This window comes from Xiphophorus hellerii, chromosome 7 (assembly GCF_003331165.1).
Source record: "Xiphophorus hellerii strain 12219 chromosome 7, Xiphophorus_hellerii-4.1, whole genome shotgun sequence".
NCBI lineage: Eukaryota > Metazoa > Chordata > Actinopteri > Cyprinodontiformes > Poeciliidae > Xiphophorus > Xiphophorus hellerii.
This window is the reverse complement of record NC_045678.1, coordinates 7,683,017-7,700,792: the sequence shown is the minus strand read 5'-3', so window position 1 is coordinate 7,700,792 and position 17,776 is coordinate 7,683,017. Positions and strand designations below refer to the sequence as shown.

At 39.9% G+C, this 17,776-nt stretch overlaps 1 protein-coding gene across 7 annotated transcripts in view; it reads left to right on the top strand.

Annotated features, from left to right (window-relative positions):
- Nucleotides 1-953: 953 nt before the first annotated feature.
- The window catches only part of LOC116723020 (mitogen-activated protein kinase kinase kinase kinase 4-like), a 99,758-nt gene continuing 82,935 nt past the window's right edge, over nt 954-17,776 (top strand). For 3 of the 7 annotated variants that reach the window (XM_032567531.1, XM_032567533.1, XM_032567534.1), the window contains exons 1-2: nt 957-1,423; nt 1,662-1,727. In XM_032567531.1, the coding sequence (XP_032423422.1) occupies nt 1,367-1,423; nt 1,662-1,727 (123 nt within the window). In that variant the 5' untranslated portion in view covers nt 957-1,366. Of the gene's footprint in view, nt 1,424-1,661; nt 1,728-17,776 lie in introns of all 7 variants that reach the window. The other 4 variants (XM_032567529.1, XM_032567528.1, XM_032567530.1 and 1 more) reach the window with 2 other exon arrangements.

The window sequence follows — 17,776 nt, the reverse complement described above, 5'->3', positions numbered from 1 at the left end:
TGTGACTAATATTCAGAAATGATTTGATGTTCTGTAAAATGTGTAAAAAGTGTGAAAAAACAGGCAACAAAAGAAATAAACACATTTTTTTCACTCCATTGTAACAATATATATATATATATATATATATATATATATATATATATATATATATATATATATATATATATATATATATATATTTGTCTTGGTGAGACGAGTACACATTTAGTTCTATCTTTTTAACCAGCACTTCTTCTTCTGCAATTTGACTGCAGTAACTTTTTATCCTGCTGGGAAAAAGGTTCGTCTCTCTCTTTTTCTCTTCTTCTTCTTCTCCTTTCAGTGATGTGGGTGTGGGAACGTAGAACAGTTAGTCACGGCACAGAACACAGCGCATCTAGCAGCCTGTCCATAAAACTAACAAGTTGAATATTGTTCTGTAACAAACACGCAACTTGTTTTTGGGAGCAGTGGCGGTTGTAAAGTGCAACAGCTGGTGGGGGGAAAGGATCTGCCATCACGGTCCTTTGTGCACCTGGGATGCGACATCCGAGACAGGCAGCAGTGCCGCTTTATTTATCGTCCTTCTCAACGTGAGGTAGACGTACTTAAAGCATTTCTTGTCAGGTGTAACAAGAAAATGTGTGAAAGTGTTGCTATGTACACGTTGTGTTTAAAATAATAGCAGGCCAACATCACCAACCACAGTTTTTTGGTAGAAATTAAAGTTCGACATGGGAAATAATAATTAATAGGTTATCATTATTAACGTTATTATTATCATTATTTAATGTAAAAATGAAAAGATTCAACAATAATAATAATAATAATAATAATAATGTTTATTTATGGATCATTTAAAGGTGATATGAATTAATCTACGGTAGCTGCAGAGCCCCAAAAATCTAATTTTGCTCCGGCTCCCCTACAATTTTGGGTCGGCTCTGGCAGAGAGAATAATTTCCCGTCTCTCTCTCTCTCTCTCTCTCTCTCTGGGCTTCCACAAATCTTGGACTGTCCCCGTTTGGGGCGGCGATGGAAGACAGAGGGACAGAGAGACTTCTGGACCGAATGGGAGGGAGAGAGGGCGGAGAATCCCGGTAGAGAGACCCGCACGCAAACAGAGAGAGGGAGGGCAGGACAGGCAGGACTCCGAGTCCGGCAGGCCGTCAGCAGCGCAGGCTCTACGGTCGGTATGTAGCAGCGGAGGGAGCTGTCTGGGACTACAGAAGCAGAGGAAAACGCTTTGAGTAGACTAAACCAGCCGTGGGATTTAATACGAAACGTGACGAGGATGAGACGCAATTCGTCCACTTGAAGGAAACCAAAAACACGCCGTTATTCCTCTTGATTTATCACCGCTTCTTTTCGTCTTTTTGCGAAAATGGCGAACGACTCTCCGGCTAAGAGCCTGGTGGATATAGACCTGGCGTCGTTGAGGGTGAGTTTGTCTCGCGCTCGCGTCTTTCTTCGCAGTCGTTGTGTTTTTTTTAAATAAAGAAAATAAATGTGCTGCACCGTAGTGACACAATCCCCGCGGTGGCTTTTCTTTGTCTAGTATCCGCTGGCAGCAGAGGCGAGCCGGGCGCTGCCGGCTTTATACACCAAACGAACCTGAATGCAATTACGAGCACGAGATCAATTAAACGTCCCCCTGTTTATGTGTGTTTTATGTCCAGGATCCAGCTGGGATTTTCGAGTTGGTGGAAGTAGTGGGGAATGGCACCTATGGACAAGTGTATAAGGTTGGTGAAAGCTTCCATCAGTGTGTGTGTGTGTGTGTGTGTGTGTGTGTGTGTGTGTCACAGTGTCTCAGCTGAGCACAAACCGGCGGAAACTGAAGCACAAACATGCAGCTGTGTATTTTTTCCTCTCTCAGTCTCAGGAAAACGTTTATTATAGCCGACCATGCCCCCCACCGTCACCCCCGCCCTCCCGCTCCTTCCTCTGGGACCGGAGCGGTCTGGCCTGGATTATCTCTCTGATAGCGTTTCGGCCTCTCAGCTGCTTCTCTTCCATCCCGTATTATCTTATGCATTCAGCGGTGCAAACAGTAAAGAGAAACACACACTGTTTAGTTTATTTTTTTATTCCATTAGGAGTTCCTCATTCCCGACCCCCTCCCCACCCCACCCCACCTCTCTCGCTTCTTCTCTCATCCACGCCCCAGTTAAATATCCCCTCCACAGACCATGCTTGGCGTTGGGCTGATCGGGCCAACCCCATCCGTGCGTGACAGGCCTTTACCACGCTGACCGACTTGTGCGCCATTGGGTGGGCGGTGTTTCATTGCGCATTTGTGCACACCATTGCCCAGCAGGCATTTCGCCGAGTGGCTCCGTGCTGCATTTAATGGGGATGTAGGCCTGCCCATCCACTCGCATCCATGTAGCAGAGAAGGCATCCGATGGGGGGGGAACCTGGTGCTCCTGCAACCCAGATTCCCATCAGGGAGGAGCAGCATCAGGATTCTGTTGTTGGCTGATGGAAATGAGGGGAAAGAAGTCAGATCTGACTGAGTTTCTGCTGATTATAAAGGCCTGTTGGACAGCTGGGTGCTTAAAGAAATCTGCTTTACACTTCTGAATGCGATTGAGTGATTTCTGTAGTTTATTTAACAATAACAGCTACGGAGGGATTGCTTAGTTTTTTGTAATATCGGGAAAGATGTCAGGAGATTATATCTACAGCATTCACCACAAACAAACCTGTGATTTATTTGACAGGCTGTACATCTGAGCTCTATGAATTAAAGAAAGCTAGTAAGTGAGATAATTGTGGATTTATCACAGCTGATGTCATCATCTAAGCAGCTTCCAGTTATGCCATTATGTATGTATGTGTATTATGTATGTGTCTAGTGTTTCTGTGGGGAACTGGTCAGCTGGCATAAACACTTTTTCTTTGATCACAAGGCCTGCAAAATGTGGAACTTTGTGGTCACGCAGCAGGTTTTGATGTTCAGTTCCCCCTTTTATTTTCTTGAAATCCGACTTTTTATTTTTATGTTTTGTGTGGTCGTTTATAATGCTATTAAATAAGACTTCTGTGCAAACGTCCATGACACACATGCGCAAAAGAGGAACATCACACAGACGTCACACAGCAGCGCACCGTTTACAGAAGTAATAACGGATACGGCCGTCCACAGATCGATCTTTAAAGCTGTTGAACCGCCTGCTTCAGCCACTGTTTGTTTGGATTCACCGCGTTCTCGCATGTCTCTCGTCAAAGGCGAAAAAGTTGGATAAGGTGCGACCTGACCATTCTGACTGCAGGCGCTTTGAAAAGTATTGGATACGTAGATGTGTTTTTTGGGTGAAAAGATTGTAGTTCTTTCAGACCGCCATGAAAAAGTTGGATATTTGTTTGCTGTGTGAATGTCAGCTATGACATTTGGCATGCAGTGTTCAACAAATACTGCATTCCAATCGGTTCTTTTTGATAGCGATTTTGCAGCCTTCCTGTATCACTCGGTTGATTATGTTGTAAAGCACACGATATTTGGTGTGGTACAAGCTATATGGTAATTGCCTTGTAAAAAAAGAAAAGAAAAAGACATTTGGGCTTATGATTCAGAAGGGATAGTAAGGAATTTTCAGTAAGTTGTTACAAAATGTATTTATTTATATTATGGATGGACAATGCATTAACGTTGGTGTCAGAGGATGTTAGTAATTCTTTCTTACCCTCTCCGTAACGGTCCGATTCGTAAAACTGCACCAATATCATGAACCCATATTTATTTTGATCTTGTTGCCATTTGTGTTTGGTAGTAGAATTGGCATGTAGTTTTTTGTTTGGTACGTGTGACGGTGGTAGTGGTAGTGAAATATGTATAGTATTGATTATTGGTATAGCAAGATTATTACTGTATATTGAAATCTGCCCAAATTTCCATATGGGTACGTCCCTAATTTGTGTGAATTCAGTTTAGAACAATACCAGATTGGTCTAGATCAGTTACAACATTTTAGACTTCATTTCAAACTCGACTGAAATAAATCAATCAATCAATCAGTCAAATCACAAAATGTCGATTCAATGCCATAAAGTTCAGTCCAACTCAATTATAATATCCAGTTGATCATGTAACATTCAAAAGAAAGAGCCCATCTGATTACAGAGAGTTGTTTACTTTGCAATAATCCCCCATCCTGAGCAGGCATGTGGTGGCAGCGGACAGAAAAAGCTCCTCTTTAATGGGGAGAAACCAGTCTGTGAGATGAAAGGAACAGGAATGATATATAATTTAAAGCAATGAAGGCCAGGAGTACTTCCTATTGGAAAGAAAAACGGGCAGCGTTCGAAAAGATTGTGGCAGAAACAGCTCTGTCAATGACTTGTCCCAGAAAAGGAGAAGAAAATAAGATAATTGGTAACATTTTGAAAATGTTGACTTTATCTTCTCTATTTTTGGCATCAGTAGTGAATAAGATAGGTTTGGGGAGTGCGGTTAGAGTGTGATTCTGTCGGTACTGTTTTTCATTTATCAAAGTAAATGTCTTCTCATATTAAGACTTTTGATTTATCATCATCATGATCAATTCCAATTAATGATGTTTAAACCCTCTTAAAACTGTCCGTATTGTTGGGATTGTTGGATTCACTACTTCTTCAATAAATAGCTATAAATTTGAAAATATGACTGAATGCAGTCACTGTGTGTAGTTTACTGATATAAATCACACTTCTTTATGCGACTAGTGTCCTAAAGAAGCGTTTTACTAGTGGGAATGTTTTTCAAGAGCAATATTTATGTATGGGGATACATACATAAGTGGTCACATCCATACAGTTACGAAAAAACTAAGTATATAGACGGTTTTATCGTTATCACAACACTACCACAAAATATCGTGAAAAATATCGCCATAAAACTTTTAAGTCCGCATCGCCCAACCCTACAGTTACATTTGTGGGGACCTCTCTGCGTTTCTTGCCCGACTCTACAACGCACACACAGCCCGGTCTGCCGGTGGAAAAAACTGGAGCTGCTGCAGCAGAACTGGGTCGGAAAATGTGGGCTCTTCCAACCCAATTAAAATTGTTTCTGTTACTCAGCGGAATAAATATGCAGGACCCTTTCTGAAACCGCTGCCTGTTGGGCAGCTCTCTCCCACGCGCGCGCGCGTTGGGCCCAGCACCCGTACCGTACGGCGTCAGCAGCCGCGGAACGATCCCGAGGTCCGTCGGGTCTCCGCTTCTGAGGGGGTATGAACGAGCAGTAAGCGAAATCGCTTTGAGTCCGACTTCAATTTGGTGCTTTTATGGACGGTGAAGCAGGCCCCGAGGAGAGTTCTTGTGGTTGCCCGCTCTGCTGTTACACCATAATTTGAACAATGAAGCCCTCCTCCTAATTAGGCACAGTGGATTCATTGGGTTATGATTTTTTTGTTGCTTTGGGAGCCAGCCTTCCCCTTCCCTCTCACGCCCTCCCCGAGAAGCAGACGTTGACCTGCTCCGTGGAGTTGTTTTCCTCTTCTTGCGACTGGGGGCGGGGGCCCCGGCGGCGGCGGCAGTAAACGTTTCATTAAAGCCGAGTGTTTGTGGAAATGCTCAGACGGACTGGAACACAAACTAAACGTGACATTTTGGGTTTAGTTCCCCAGGATTTAGTGAATCATACCCACGTCTGCCACGTGGGTTCTGACTGAATCTGACCCAGTAACTTGCATGTGAGTGTGTGTCTTTATCTGCGTTTTGGTGCGCTCGATCCCCAACACTTGGCAATTTGCTGCACTTTCTTGACCAGCGAATGGCTGCGGAGGGTGACCGACGGAGGTGCTGCAGCTGTTGAACGTGACGTTAGGGGAGGAGGAAGCAGCACACCAGAAAGAGGAGCTCTCAAATTAGCTGTATGGAAAAAAAAAAAAAAGACTGGGAAAAGCATTGATGAGTTGAATCTTTTCATTGTGTTATTGCACCGTTTTTATTGGGCTCATGCAAAGAGGCATTTGGTCATTAAATGCAGTGCCTTGCAGACATATTCATGATGGAACTTGACTTAATGTTGTGTTTTGATTGTTGATTCTATGTTGCATTGTGTTTCTGTGTTTGTAATGATGTAAAGCACTTTGAAATGCCTTGCTGCTGAAATGTGCTATACAAATCAAATTTGATTGATTGATATTCACACTCAGCCCCGTCACAATAACAAAATTGTGCTGGACGATAAATCGCCCCAGAAATTATTGCGATCAAAGATAATATTGTTGTTTTTAGACATTTTTCAACTGATAGCACTATAATGATGCAAGTTAGTCCTCTCCAAGACTAGTAAACTTGAATTGAACACGTCGCACTGGAAGACATTATAAATATTCAAAATAAAACATAACAATTAAAAATAAATATGACGGACACACACACACACAAAAATTTTAAAAAATCCTGCTTGCAGATTGCTACAAGCGCTGGACGCAGCAAAGCTGTTGTAGAAGGTGCCCTGGTGCCAAAGTAGACTTATTTCATCTGATATGCAAACTATAGCTGCAGGGTAACAAGAGGAAATGTGTTCCTCCAAACTCAGCATGGTGGCAGCATCATGGTGTGGGGATGCTGTTCTCCAGCAGGTCGGCAGAGTTGATAGATGGATATTAATACAGGGGAATCTGCTGTTTATGCTTAAGCCCAATCAACGTCCAGATCTAAATCCAACTGAGAACCTCTGGCAAATACTTCCTTCCAGTCTGTCACGTAAAATCCCCCCACTCTCTACAAACGCATGCCGAAGGTATGATGGGAAATGTGTTTTTAAAAAGTGTAAATGTGTGCACAATGTACTGAGTTTGTCTACAGAGTAGAGAACTCTACCATTACAGAACAGGAATCCAACAAGAACAGATGATTTAAATGGCATTACAAGCGAGTACGGAAGTTAGATATTTCATGTTTTTGTTTTGAAGTAATGGAAAATTAAATCACCTAAAAGAGAAAAACTGGATTTTAAAAAGCCTCTTGGGGTAAGACCACACTCAGCTGGTGGGTCTGGAAATCCCCCTTTCTGAGGAAATGGTTTAACCCATTTAGAACCGGCTGAATTAAAGACTTACTCTGCCTCTGTTTTTTTACATTTTTTTCCCCGAAATCTCCGCTCCTCTAATCGTTTCAAGCTCGCCGAGACATATTTCCTTTAAGTTCACGAAAGGTTGAGGAAGCGCGAACGGATTCCAGCTATTTTGTTTTTCTTCCCCCATGAAAAGTGGGCCAGAGGACCGGAGCTTGTTGCAGCGAGTGTGTGGACGTCTGCGGGGGAAGCAGTGAAACAGAGGAAGTCATCAGACTTCCTCCTCCTCCATCGCACCAAAGCCACAATCAGAGCTGGCGGCTTTGGTGCGATGGTTAGATTAGAAAACCACAGCCCTGTTCCTGTCGCCCCTGTCATGTAGCGGCATAAATAACCGCTCCGTTTGTGAGAACTTCGAGAAGTCCAGCTGAGATTTGGGACAAAAAAAAAAAAAACAACACACACACAAACAAAGAACAGAGTTAAGATGGAGGGAATGTTCAGACGTTTTGGTGTTGGTACAGATCCACTCCATCAGTTTGTCCAACAAAACTCCCAAAGTTTCCATTTGAACTAATGAACATAGACAAACATACAAACAGGGTCTGTTGTAGGCTTTCTGGATTATATAGTTTGCATATATTAAAGCTACTTGCCAGACATTTTGGTAAAATCAATCAAACTCACTTGCAATATATTTAAACACCTACAGAATGATATTTCATCGTCAGTTTTTCATTTCCTTTCCTGGTTTAGCTGCAGATTGTTATTTTATCAACAGAAAACCTACAACGGTGCCCATACCTCTGATGACATCACAAAAGGCATAAAGTAACAATTTTGAAGTCTTTTCGTTACTTTCCCCTCTCCATTTGCTTGTTTTTATTCAAACATACACTTTAAAAGTAATTACTTGTACATACATGTTTATCGTAAAACACATGGAAGTGGTTTGTAAATGTAGACTGGAAAGATAATATTTCTTTATAAATAATAAGGGAAACATGGGCATCACTGCAACAACAGAGACTAAAAAACAGCTTATTTCCCCCTGTAGTTAGAACATTAACGCTTAATACAAGCGATTATGTTCAGTAATATTATCTTCTTGTTGTATTTTTAATACACTTAAATTTGACAGTGAAGGCAATTTAGAGATGAAATAAACAACGTAACTCATTAGGAGTTATACAGGTAAAAGTGCAAAAAAAACAAAAAAACAATCGTGAAAAGTTTGCAAAGAGGCACCAACGGATTCGTATAGGTGAAAATTCAGAAGACGATTAGCAGCTATGTCATGCAAATTTTGAGAGAACTTTGAAAATATTGTAGAAAAAGGAAAAAAGATAAATAAATGAAAGAAGAAAATGCTAATTAGACGTGTTCCCATCTACTAGTTTAAAGCGAATTAACCAGGCTAGTCAATTTTGTCAGATGTCGCATTACATTAGCATGGCTGTAATAAACAAAAATAGAGGTTGGACAACAGCAGAAATGTACAATTTACAAACATCTCAGAAAAACCCAGAGAGCTTTTCAGAAATGTGTTGCTGCCAGGCAAGTTGTAGTTGTTCAGTCTTGTTACCTGGGACTGGCGACGCGACATGCCGGAGAGAAAGAAATGCAACTCCAGCGCACGCCGAGCGCGTTCTCAAGCGACTTAAATGTTCAGAACTCATTTGGCAAATGTGTTTCCATCTCAACCTTTAGCGGAAAAGCCCAAAAAAATTAAAGCAAAATGATTTCAAATTCTGCAGGTTCCATCAACCTTTTCTGACGTGATACTTCAACATGCGCATAAATAAAACTTTGATGGAAGCAAAGTTACTGTCGTCGTCGTCACCGTTTGTATCTGACGAAACGATGCGATTAAAATCCACACTTAATTACCCGGCTGCGTTTTGATCCTAGTGAACACTTGTCCATCACATGTCATCGTTTTCAAAACACAGTGCACGGATTTAAAAACCGCCACGTGAACAAGTCCGTCCTAATAAATTTCATCTGCAGAAATGTACAATAAAACTCTTAACTTTAGTCTTTACTAGGATAAACTGTCCATATCAGGGTTGTAGTAGTTTGCAATGTAGCAGTCTCTACTACTTTATTTGTAACTCAAGCATCCCTGATGTGGTGCGCTTCACCACATCAGGGGAACTCCGTTGTCAGACGTTATGCATCGCAGGTGAAAGGTGCATGTGCGCTGAACATCAGTAATCAGCCCCAGCGTGCGCTCTGAGGTTCATATTTGTGTTGAATGGAGTGGGTGGCAGAAGCTGCAGACAGGAAACGGTTGCCATGCTAATGTAACGATTCCCGTATAGGCTACAAGTGAAGCTGAGGACCTCAAAACAAGTCAGACTAGGTATGAAACGGCATTTGGAGCAACCGGAAGTGGGAGGTATGAATTTTATTTACGGTTTTGGTACAGATGACGCGCGGTCCCTCGAGTCGGTTTCACTTCCTCTGCACCTCTTTATCTGACCTTGGCACAGAAAAGACGCTTGTTTTTCCTCTCCGCGTCGCTGATAAAGTGAATCTGGGTGTGGCTTTCCTCCAGCCGGTCGTCAGCCAAGCAGAGCCCCGTTGATGCGCAGGCAAAAAATGCACAGGAGATCCTGCACTCAGACGTCGTCGGTCTGAGTGTTCGTGCTCGGAGGTTTGGTGTTTTTAGCCTCCAGGGACTCCATTTAGAGCCTCACATGCATTTTGGTTCTTCTGTATTTTTAATGTGTTGAATGCTTTCACTCCATATATTGCCAGATTTATGCCACCTTCATGAATCATGTAGGATTCTCCCTAGATTAGGCCTGTTAGTTCCAGTATTTAAAAAGGGAAATAAATGTAATCTGAAGTATTATTATCCTGTCTTGATCTAAGCTAGGCCTGCTGTTGATTACGTCTATCGTCATGGCTACAAAACTAGCAAAGCCACTGAATAGTAATTATTTCCTTTCATTTAAAACAGAGTAAGGAAGACTAGCCCCATAGGGACAATAAGCATAGGCTGTTATATTTGTTGACAACTGAAAAGGTAACTCTTGCATTTATATTAATGTTAACTGAACATGAAATATTTTTTACATTTTTTTCATCGTTTTCTTTCTGCTCCTTTATCACAATCCTCCCATCCCCCTCCGTCAGCTTAAGCACATTGGTCACTAAAATTTATTCTAAGTGTTGACATCAGGGTCACCACCAGCTGATTGAAAAGGCTTTCTGCATGCCGAGGGGGAATGTGGGGCACATGAAATGCAGAATCCAAAGCAGCAGTCGTTGCAGTGGATACATTGTGTAGCTGTAGTTCTTTATGTTCAAATATTATGTTAACACATTGTCTTGAAAGTATTAGGGTGACTGGATAGAAGGAAAAGGGAGGAGTAGATGTCAGCCAAAAAAGGCAGAAAATTTGGGATAAAAACATGAAAATTTCTGAACTGGATCAGTCAAAAGAAATTTGAACTCAGATTTTGAGCTTAATCTCAGAATGTTTCTAGAAAAAACTTTGACGTTTCCAAAAAGTGAACATTTTTTTAAATTATTTTGGGGATTTTTAAAATTTTCATGTTATTTTTCTATGACATTTCTGCAATTAATCTCTAAATTTTTGAGTTTTTTGTGCAAGTTTTTGACTTTTGCAGCTCAGAAATTTCCTGTTTTTTGTCTAGAACATTTCTGAGATAATTCTCAGAGTTTTGGCAGGAATTTACTCCTTTTTTAATATGCCATCATTGAATAGAAAAAACATAAATTCACAAATAGATTTTAAGTGCTTTTTGCGAAGGATATTACATTTTCTGCTCTTCATTGGGAAGCAGGTATAGGAAGCCAATATTAGCATGGCCAGCTAGCTGGGCTATCTGCTCAGGTAGCTAATGCTTCTCTTTTTCTCTGTTATGCCTGCTTTTGTAATGAATACTTTTCATAAAATCCACAATAAAACCAAGATAAAATATACCAATAAGTAGAACATCACGTAAAATATACCAACATACACATACAAAAGAGAAAAAAAACCCCTTACACCTAGTTCAGTTAAACAGAAAAAATGTCTAGAGGAGAGGTAGGTTTTCACAAACACTTTGTTCAGAACCAAACCAGTTGGGTGAATCTGGATTTTAAGTGAAAGATGGTGAAGGTCCATGAGAACCGGGGAAATGTAAGCAGGAAATGGGGTCTTGGAAAGCGGCCTCTCGGCTGAGTTCTGGACCTTTTGTAGGTGGGACACTGAGCCACGGCTTAGGCAGGAATAAACGGAGGCAGGTCAAAACAAAGGCGTGTTTGCTCCAAGCCTTTGTTGGAATTTGTTGTAGTTTCAGGAGTTTCCAGCTCCTGAAAAGATAGCGGGAGACCTTTTTTTTTTTTAGCTGTTTTTTTTTTTTTTTTTCGTGAAAGTATCCAGACAGAACTGCAGCTGCAATTTGTTCTTCATATTTAATTTGATTGTAAAAGTTTAAATCTAGGTTTTTATCGAATGGTTCGATATTCTCAGCTGAAACTCGAACAGATTAGAGGATATCACCGGGAATTCCCTCAGCAGCAAAAATCTTTCATTATGATTTTAGCTGGATTAAAATATCCAGCTACTAATCTCTGCTAAACATTTATTCAGAGTATTCAGAATGTTCTTTTGTTTTTTTTTTTGTAACATTAGCTGAAACATTGTCTATAAAAAGTATTCGCCACCCTTGAGTGTTTGACCCTCTTTATAGCTGTATCAGCTTTGCTGTGCAAAATTTAGCTTTTTTTTTTTTTAAAGTGTGTTGAGTTAAAAAAAAAAAAACTTTAATCAAGTAAATTTGTAGAAGGAAAATTTACACGGTTGTCAATTAGTTGCACAAAAGAGAAATCTTATCGGAAACACATTTTCTTTCTCGGAGTTTTAAGTCGGAGGCTATTAATAGCGTGGCCCCGGCTCCGTAACGTGGAGGAACTACAAAACTGTCAGGAGGAATGGACTCATGCAAAGCTGGCTCACCGGCCTTCCGGCTATTCAAACTGGAATGTTAGCCGTGCCTGCCGTGACCTTTCACGGCGCAGGAAGTGAAGCACGGCCACGGCCGACCGCGACAGCAGCAGCAGTAAAGCGAGCGGCGTCTCCACGCCGAACGTTTCTTTACAGGCCGACATGCATCTATTACCGTGACCTTTCCGAACGGAGGAAGAGGAAGCTCTGCAACTGATAGCGGCTACAGGAAGTCAACTCTGCCTTGATTTGTGACTGGAAAGTTGTTTATGAGCTGATTCAGAATTTAGCGTAAAGTTGGACTCTAGATTGTCTTTTGTCAGAATATGAGGGTTGTTTTTCTTTCTTTAGTGCTACTGCATGATTTTCTCCCTTTTTCTAACAAGGTAAATCTTTGCACTGTTGTTAATGAGTTTATTCGGAATGACCAATTCTGCCTGCTGGCTATAGTTCATCTAAAAATAAGACCAAGCCTCTGACATTATCTGGGTCATGTTCTATAATGCTCACTGCATGGACTGCTGCTGCTCTCTGGAAATATTTGCACATCAGCTGGAAGACTTCTGTGACTTTTTCCTCTTGTTTTCATCACAGATGGCATTTCATGGAAGCTGTTTTTCTTTTTTGTTCTTTTCTAAGCACATTTAAAAAATTTTTATTTGATTCATAAGATGCAGGATGCTTTTATGGTCAGTTATAACGGTCAAAAAGAGAAGACATCTGTCGAAAATTGAGAAGAATTGCTATGCAACTTGCTTATTAACTCATAGTTGACGTATTTATTTCAGTAATGCCTTTATAATAAATAATGATGATTTAATGCTAAAATGGAAGTTATTGCTGAAGATTTTACACATATTACGACACTACAGTTTGAAGTGTCAAACTGCTTATTGGGATAATAAAAGATGAAGCGTTTGAGCTGTTGCTTTATAAAATCTCACTTGATTTTAGCCACATGTGGCTGTTAGCTTATCTACATGAAGACGAAATTTACAAAAATATGAAAAATAATTTTATGTCACAATTACTGCATGTACGTAATATTTCATATATAAACCCCATATAGGGGGATAGATCCGATGCATATAAAAATTTTTTTCAATATATAACGAATTTCATGAATGGAAGAAAATATAGATGAAACCAAATATTTACATTCACTGTATTGCAAAGAGGTACTTTTTTTTCCTCTCATTGTCTGACATTAAATCAGATTTTTGTCCATTTCAAAATTATCAAAATTATTTCCATTTGCTTTAGGCCTGTCACGATGAACTTTGCCGGACAATAAATTGTCCCAGAAGTTATTGCGATAAACGATAATATTGTTGTTTTGAGACCATTTTCAAGTAATGTAATGGTAATGGCGTAATAATGGAAAAGCACATTCTCAAAGATCAACAAAACTTTCAATTCTACTGAGCATTTAACAGTGGAACCGGAAAACATTTTAAATATTCACAATAAAGAAACAAAAAAACAAATATATTGGATTAAGAAATCTCTGTAAATAAAAGTATCCTTTGAAAAAAAGGGGCTAGTTGAGAGCAAAGCACCAGACTGAAGACTTTTGTTGATTTTGGTAGAAAGAGAGAAAAGAGAAAAACTATAAATCACGCAAATGGAATCTATTGAGCTCATTTTAAATGATTTATTACAACAGGCCTAATTTGTTTAATATCACAACAACTGTTTTATTCTTTTAAACTTTCTTTTGATTCAGAGGTTTACTCACATCTGCCTACCTAGTATTTGGTGAAATTATCTTTTAAACTAAACCGACCTTCCAGAAACTCCTCACAACGGTTTGCTGTAAAAACGTCCCATTCCTCCTGACTGAACTGCTGTCAGGAGGAATGGCTGTGATGGCCGCGGCTGTGATGGCCGCGGTCACACACCGCGGCCATCACAGCGGTGTGTGATGGCCGCTCCTAAACACCAACTTTGTTGTTGCGCCAACATGATCTCAAAAATCTGCCGAGACCCCCTCATGCAGACACAGATGACAAACTTTACGTCACACGGGCTTAGCTTGTTCGGCTGAAGAAGATTAGTCCGACAAAAGTTTTGTTGAAGAGCAAAAGAGCAAATGTTTCTCGTTTAAATCTTCAAGCGATGGGTTCACAGCCAAGAGCGCTGCATCTACGAGTAGACAGATGTCAGAACTAAACAACGGCTGGAAGATGAAATTGAAACTAGGGGTGGGTTGAAGAGGAATTAGAGGAGAAGCGCAGAGGAATTTCATTAGAGTCTGAGCATCCTTCCCTCTCAGCCCTGGTCATGTGTTGCTGGGATAAGGATAAAGGGACGGAGAGTGAAAATCGGAGGGAGTGCGCTATGATGGAAGCCAGTCCACCACGGCGACTGTAATCCTTCAGAATCAGATGGCACATTCTGTAAGCAGAAGGAGGGAAATAGGGTTAGGATGCATCCAGTTCAAGAGAAAAACGTAAAAAATAATTTTAAAAAATGGGCTGAATTTCTCTGATCCCAACTATGTGACCAATTTCTTTTTACATATTGTAACAAGTGAGTGTTCTCACTTTTTGATCTGCATGTGTGTGACTTTGTGAAGAATTGTTGCTAGTGTGGGTGTAGCTTTAAACTCTGAAGCGATGCTAACGGAGGTGCACGACATGAAGGACAACGTGCGATGATAAATGATATTGGTAAAAGTCACGATTACGATATGACTTCTGATAATTAAACAACTGAAAAGTGTTGCTTCCTTCCTGCTTTTGGGGGAAGCAGGAAGGAAACATAAATACCAGACATGAGGTAGTCTATCCAGTTTCTAGAGAAAAAAAATTGATTACTTCTGTTTCACATGTTTATTAAAAGGTTGCCTAGTTGTTTTTTTCTTTCTCTTGTAAAACATTTCAAAGCCTGGACTGCAAAAAACATTTATTGCAGTCCAGGCATTTCTTCTCAGTACTTGTATTGTGTGCAGCAATAACTTCGATAATGCTAAAATTGCGACATACTGTGCAGCCCTAGATGCCAGTTATTTTAGCTTATGCTCTTTTTTTTTTGTAGCGATACCTAAAACTCGCAAGATGAGACGCAACATGGAGCTCATGAGGACAAAATGGGACGACATTTTAATGTTTTTTTTTTTTTTTAGAAAACTTGAAAGATCAAACGTAAGCTGCAAAAAGGCCCCTATTCTACATTTTTATTCATTTTCCCACAAACTCAACAAGTGGTTGTCTTTTTTATGATTTCTCAAATCTTTTCACACCATTTAAGGTCAGCAGTACAAGATTTTTCAATTTCCTAGTTGCTATTGATAGCGTGCGCTTTGATTAGCTTAGCCTACCCCTATAAATCCAGCTGTCGGTTGTGATTTCTGCCTCCTTCAGCGTCGTCTTGTAGTGCTTTCGTATGAGTCGTTTTTGTCACTTTGTCAACTTTTACAATTCCTTCTGGAAACCCCAAATGTTGCCACACAAGTCATTTAGAAGTAGCTCGGCCATTTTCTGTTCCAACGGGTGAAGCCATGCTAACTGCAACTAGCTAGCGCTCGCGAGATAGCAGTCACCTCAAGGGACTTCTTAAACAATGTGAAGTTTTAATATTGCAACATCTTTTATTACCAGCTCTTGTTACACAACTATTACTTGTATTACAAACAAGATCTTTTTTTCTTTCATGTATTCAAGCCAATTAGTTATGAACGTTTTTAACAGGAAGCAGTTAAATGAAGCGTTAATAATTAAGTAATGCCTAAAGTAGCATTAATTAGGGCCAATGTAAAATCCATGTTCTGATTTGTGAGGATTTGCTAAAATGAATAATTGAAATAAAAGAAATACAGAAACCAATCCTATTTTTTCTCTTTAATTACAAAAAAAGAAGAAAGTTTGATTCGGTCTGATTTTCTACAAGGTTTGCATATCAAGATGTTTAGCTCATTTAATCTTTAAAACGTCTCTTCTTAAACAGACTTCTTAAACATGAGCAATGTAGGGCCAGTTGTTGGGGTTATATAATTGGTTTTTACTAATGAATGGACCTGCTAGGAATAATCAGTCAGTACAGTCTTTAAGTTGTAGCTATAAATCTAACATCAGGCTTCTATCTAAGGGAGAACTACATTACATCTAATCTGAAAGGAATATAAAGTACACGCATCCTCTATGTTTTACTAATGTTAACAATCTAAAGAGCTCGCGCTGTCTTTCCAGAAGCGCTAACATGCTAAAGTTTGTAGATTCTCAGCTAAATGCTTCAGATTTTACCTGAAAATGTAAGACGGTCTTTGTCCCCGCTGACATGTGAATATGAATCCATGCCCCTCGGTTCATAAACCCATCGCTCCTTTTCGTTTCGTGCCCGCTGGCTCATGTAGAGATGGTTATATAATACAGTGTGCTGCAGTGGTAACATGGTGGAGGGATGGACGCTTGCAGACAGTGTGACCAGATGGCTTGTTGAGCGTATTAGCTGCGTCTCCGTGTGTTGAGGCAGTGTAGATGGCCACAGAACAAACGCAGTCGGATTTAGGTAGGGTTCACAAAATGTGGACAAAGCAGCATTGACTGGTTGAGCTATTCTGAATCAACTTTTATCAATATCCTCTTTTTTTTCCCCCACACGGCAATCACTGTAGCTTTAAGTTTCAGTTTGATGTACCACTCTGCCAAACAAATGATTTCTTAGTTCTTTTTTCCTATCATTTATCATCTTCCTTCTGCTTGCTGTCCACAGAAAGATGGATGCACAGGTTTTTTTTAAAACGTGCAATCAGTGTAGAATCTTCCAGTCCAATTTCACTAATCCATATATTTTGTTTTTCATGCATGAACTAGTAAATACTGAATTTCACTGAATAAAATAAAGGTTTTATGAATCTCCGACTGTGTCTTATTAAGATATGCAATATACACGGATGTTGTAACAATGGTCTGACTTCAATACACAAATAATTTAAAAGTATTAATCTATTTCTCCTTTTCAATCATAACAAACATTGACTGGAAATATTGAGGTGACTACAGGTGATCGAATAAAGTCCAGACTTGCTAAAAAACTGTCTAAAGTTCTTTGTTTTAGTGTCATACCTAAATGCTAAATTTTGCTGATCAGTGTTTACAAATCATTTGAATCTTGCCTGTCCTTATAATTGTTTTTTCCTTGACTAAGTCGTCAAAATGAGTTTATTTAAACTATTTAATAGTGGTGGCTTCTCCGTTGCTAGCATGAAAACGTTGCTACGTATCAGCTGACCCAAGAACATCTTCCTGTCTTACATCAACATGATAATCTCAGTCCATTTCTTTTTGCATTGGGCGAGTGGAATGTCTGAATTGTAAATTGGTCACATGAAACACAGCGCCCCCTAAGGTAAGAATTTTGAATAGCAACGTCGGAGGCTCCTCCAGCCCCAATTTCAGACGCAATAGCGCTGTTGCATGTGTAAAATGTTCTGAAATTTGAAGGCCAATGTCATTTCCAGATTCAAAATCTGACTTTTTTGACGACTGCAATGAAGCAATAGATTTATAGAGTTACGTTTAAATTATTCATCTTGATATCTTGGGCTTCTTTTATTTTACTCGTGTTGACAGCCACTGAGTCAGGCTTCACTTTGACAAGAGATATCATGGCAATTTAATATTGCAAGATCTCATTCCTCAAAATCTCATTACATCCCTAGTAGGAATTATTTAAATCCACCAAAGTCACTTAACAAAATTACCGAGCCTTTTTTTTTTTTTTGCGGAGTCGGTGTTTTTTTCAGGGCACGTTCAAAACAGTCTTTTTTTTTTTTTTTTATGAACACAGCAATCTCGTAATTTCTTTTTCCGTGTGGA